Source organism: Egretta garzetta, unplaced genomic scaffold (assembly GCF_000687185.1).
Source record: "Egretta garzetta isolate BGI_Z169 unplaced genomic scaffold, ASM68718v1 scaffold343, whole genome shotgun sequence".
In the NCBI taxonomy this organism is placed as follows: domain Eukaryota; kingdom Metazoa; phylum Chordata; class Aves; order Pelecaniformes; family Ardeidae; genus Egretta; species Egretta garzetta.
In genome coordinates this window covers 1,090,635-1,092,657 of record NW_009259038.1, presented here as the reverse complement: position 1 = coordinate 1,092,657, position 2,023 = coordinate 1,090,635, and the positions used below count along the sequence as shown (strand labels likewise).

Genomic DNA, 2,023 nt, shown 5'->3' with positions numbered 1-2,023 from the left:
CCCTGCAAAAAACCGCAGCGGTCTGGGAGCGGCTCGCCGGGGTCCTGCCGCAGGAGGCTGGCGAAACCCGAGGCCTCGTGCCGGACCTCCCGCTCCTCATCTTGCAGAAGGTGAATGCCCACGTTTATCAGCCTAGGGAAAGGGAAGAGAAGAGAAGGGAAGGGAAGGGCACCACACTCCCAGAGCATCCCCAGCCTGCCTGGAGCGTCGGGGAAGGATGAGACCCCTCCAGGGCAATGCTTCCCCAAGGGATTTTTCTCCTGGGTTGTGAAAGGCACAGCCACCACCCGAGAGCTCACTGCTTGGGACGGCAGGGACCGCGATGGGGGTCGAGGGACCCATCAATGCAGTTTATTGCTCATTGAGGGACCGGCTGCTTCTATTAAAAGGCCACCCGCAAATCTTTTTATGGGCTGCAAGCTCTTGGGTGCTAGCGATTTTTGCATGAGTGGCGTTCTCTTCAATGCCCTTGCATTTTTCACAGGGACCACGGCCTTTGGCAGGGTCAGACTATTAACCTGCAACACCCCAGGGCTGTGGGCAGCACAAGGACCTACCGCAGAGCCACGGGGACGAGCGAGCTGCAGCCAGCCCGCAGGGATCGCTGCACCACGTCGGCACCCGCCGCCTGCAGGGAGCGGGCAGCCGCCAGCCGCAGCACCTCGTAGGAAGCAGACTGGCTGCACGCCTCCACCGCCGTGCACCACCGCTCGACCAGGGTGCCATCCTCATCCTCAAACCTGTCAGAGGCCGGGGAAGGAGAGGGAATTCAGGCACACCTTCCAGCTCCATCCAGGGGTCCGAAGGCCACTGGCTGCCCTGAGACCAGAGGACACAGGCGCAAAGCTGGCTGTGATTTACAGGCGAGAAGCTGTGGCTCTGTTTCCAGCAAGAACTAAGGAAAAATCTCCTGGAAGGGTCAGGTGGAGTCCCCCGGCAGCAGCATGGACCTACCGGTGGGCGAGCAGCAGGCTGGCAGCACACAGTGCCTGGAAGAGGAGGTCGGGGCCAGGACACTCAGCCTCCAGCATGTGCAGCAGCATCTCCAGGCATGCTGCTGCAGAGCCCTGGAGCTTTCGGGAAGCTTCCTGGGACCACGACGAGGGGTCTCTGTAAAGATGCAGCAAAGCCTCAAGGTACAACCTCAGGAACTCTTTGTCCCTTCTCTCTTGCAGAACCGACCCCAAGCTCTCCTAGGTGACAGTGGGAAAGAAGGTACACGGTTAGTGGCCCTGGCACCACAGGGTGGCAACCTTAGCAAAACCAGGTGAGCACCCCACACCCGTGCACCCTCAGCCGGGGGAGCACCGTGCTTCTCGGTGAGCACCCGGGATCCCGTCTGCGTGGTGCATTGGGGACCCTCTGCTCTACTCCGTGACTTTTGAGCCTTGTCGTACCAGCAGTGTCAGCCTGAGAGCCTTCTCCAGCTCCTCGCACGTTCCTCTCTCCCCAGCAAGCACCCAGCTCAGGATGGCAAGCTGGACGTCGGGATTCGGCTGCCGAAGAAGCGAGCAGATGGTGCCAATCCGCTCGCCGTCTGCCAGCCGGGCTGCCTCGCTGCACAAGAAGCGGGCCATGGTTTGGTGGAGGATGGCTGAGCCCACCTGGAGGAAAACAAGGATCCCCCTTCCAACACTCAGCCACAAGTGGGGTGTATGCCCCCCGAGTGGGGGGGTGTCCCCACCTCCCACCCCCAGGCCTGCCATTAGGGAGGCCATGGTGGTGATTTTCGCGGCAGGCAGCGGTACCTGCAGCTCGGCACATCCCAGCTTTCCCCCCGGTGGGAGGCTGCCCAGCTCAGTGCTGACAGCATCACGGATGCTCTGGGCAAAGCTGGGACTAAGGGATGCTGGTAGGAGGGCGAGGACCTGGAGAAAGGCGGCACGGACGAGCGGGCAGCGCTGGGCAGGGGTGAGCAGCCAGCCCCGCGCCTCCAGCTGCAGAGCCACGGGGCTTAGCGCCTCGGTCGACAGCCTGCAGAGAGACCCGCACCCTCACCGGGGGCCCGTGGCACAGGGGCGGG

General features: G+C 62.8%; 1 protein-coding gene across 1 annotated transcript in view; it reads right to left on the bottom strand.

The window, feature by feature from the left end:
- Positions 1-2,023, bottom strand: part of LOC118451888 — a 14,170-nt gene that overhangs the window by 770 nt on the left and 11,377 nt on the right. The window contains 5 exon segments of the mRNA XM_035890478.1: positions 9-132; positions 558-740; positions 955-1,193; positions 1,398-1,604; positions 1,749-1,974. Coding sequence (XP_035746371.1) covers positions 9-132; positions 558-740; positions 955-1,193; positions 1,398-1,604; positions 1,749-1,974 — 979 coding nt within the window.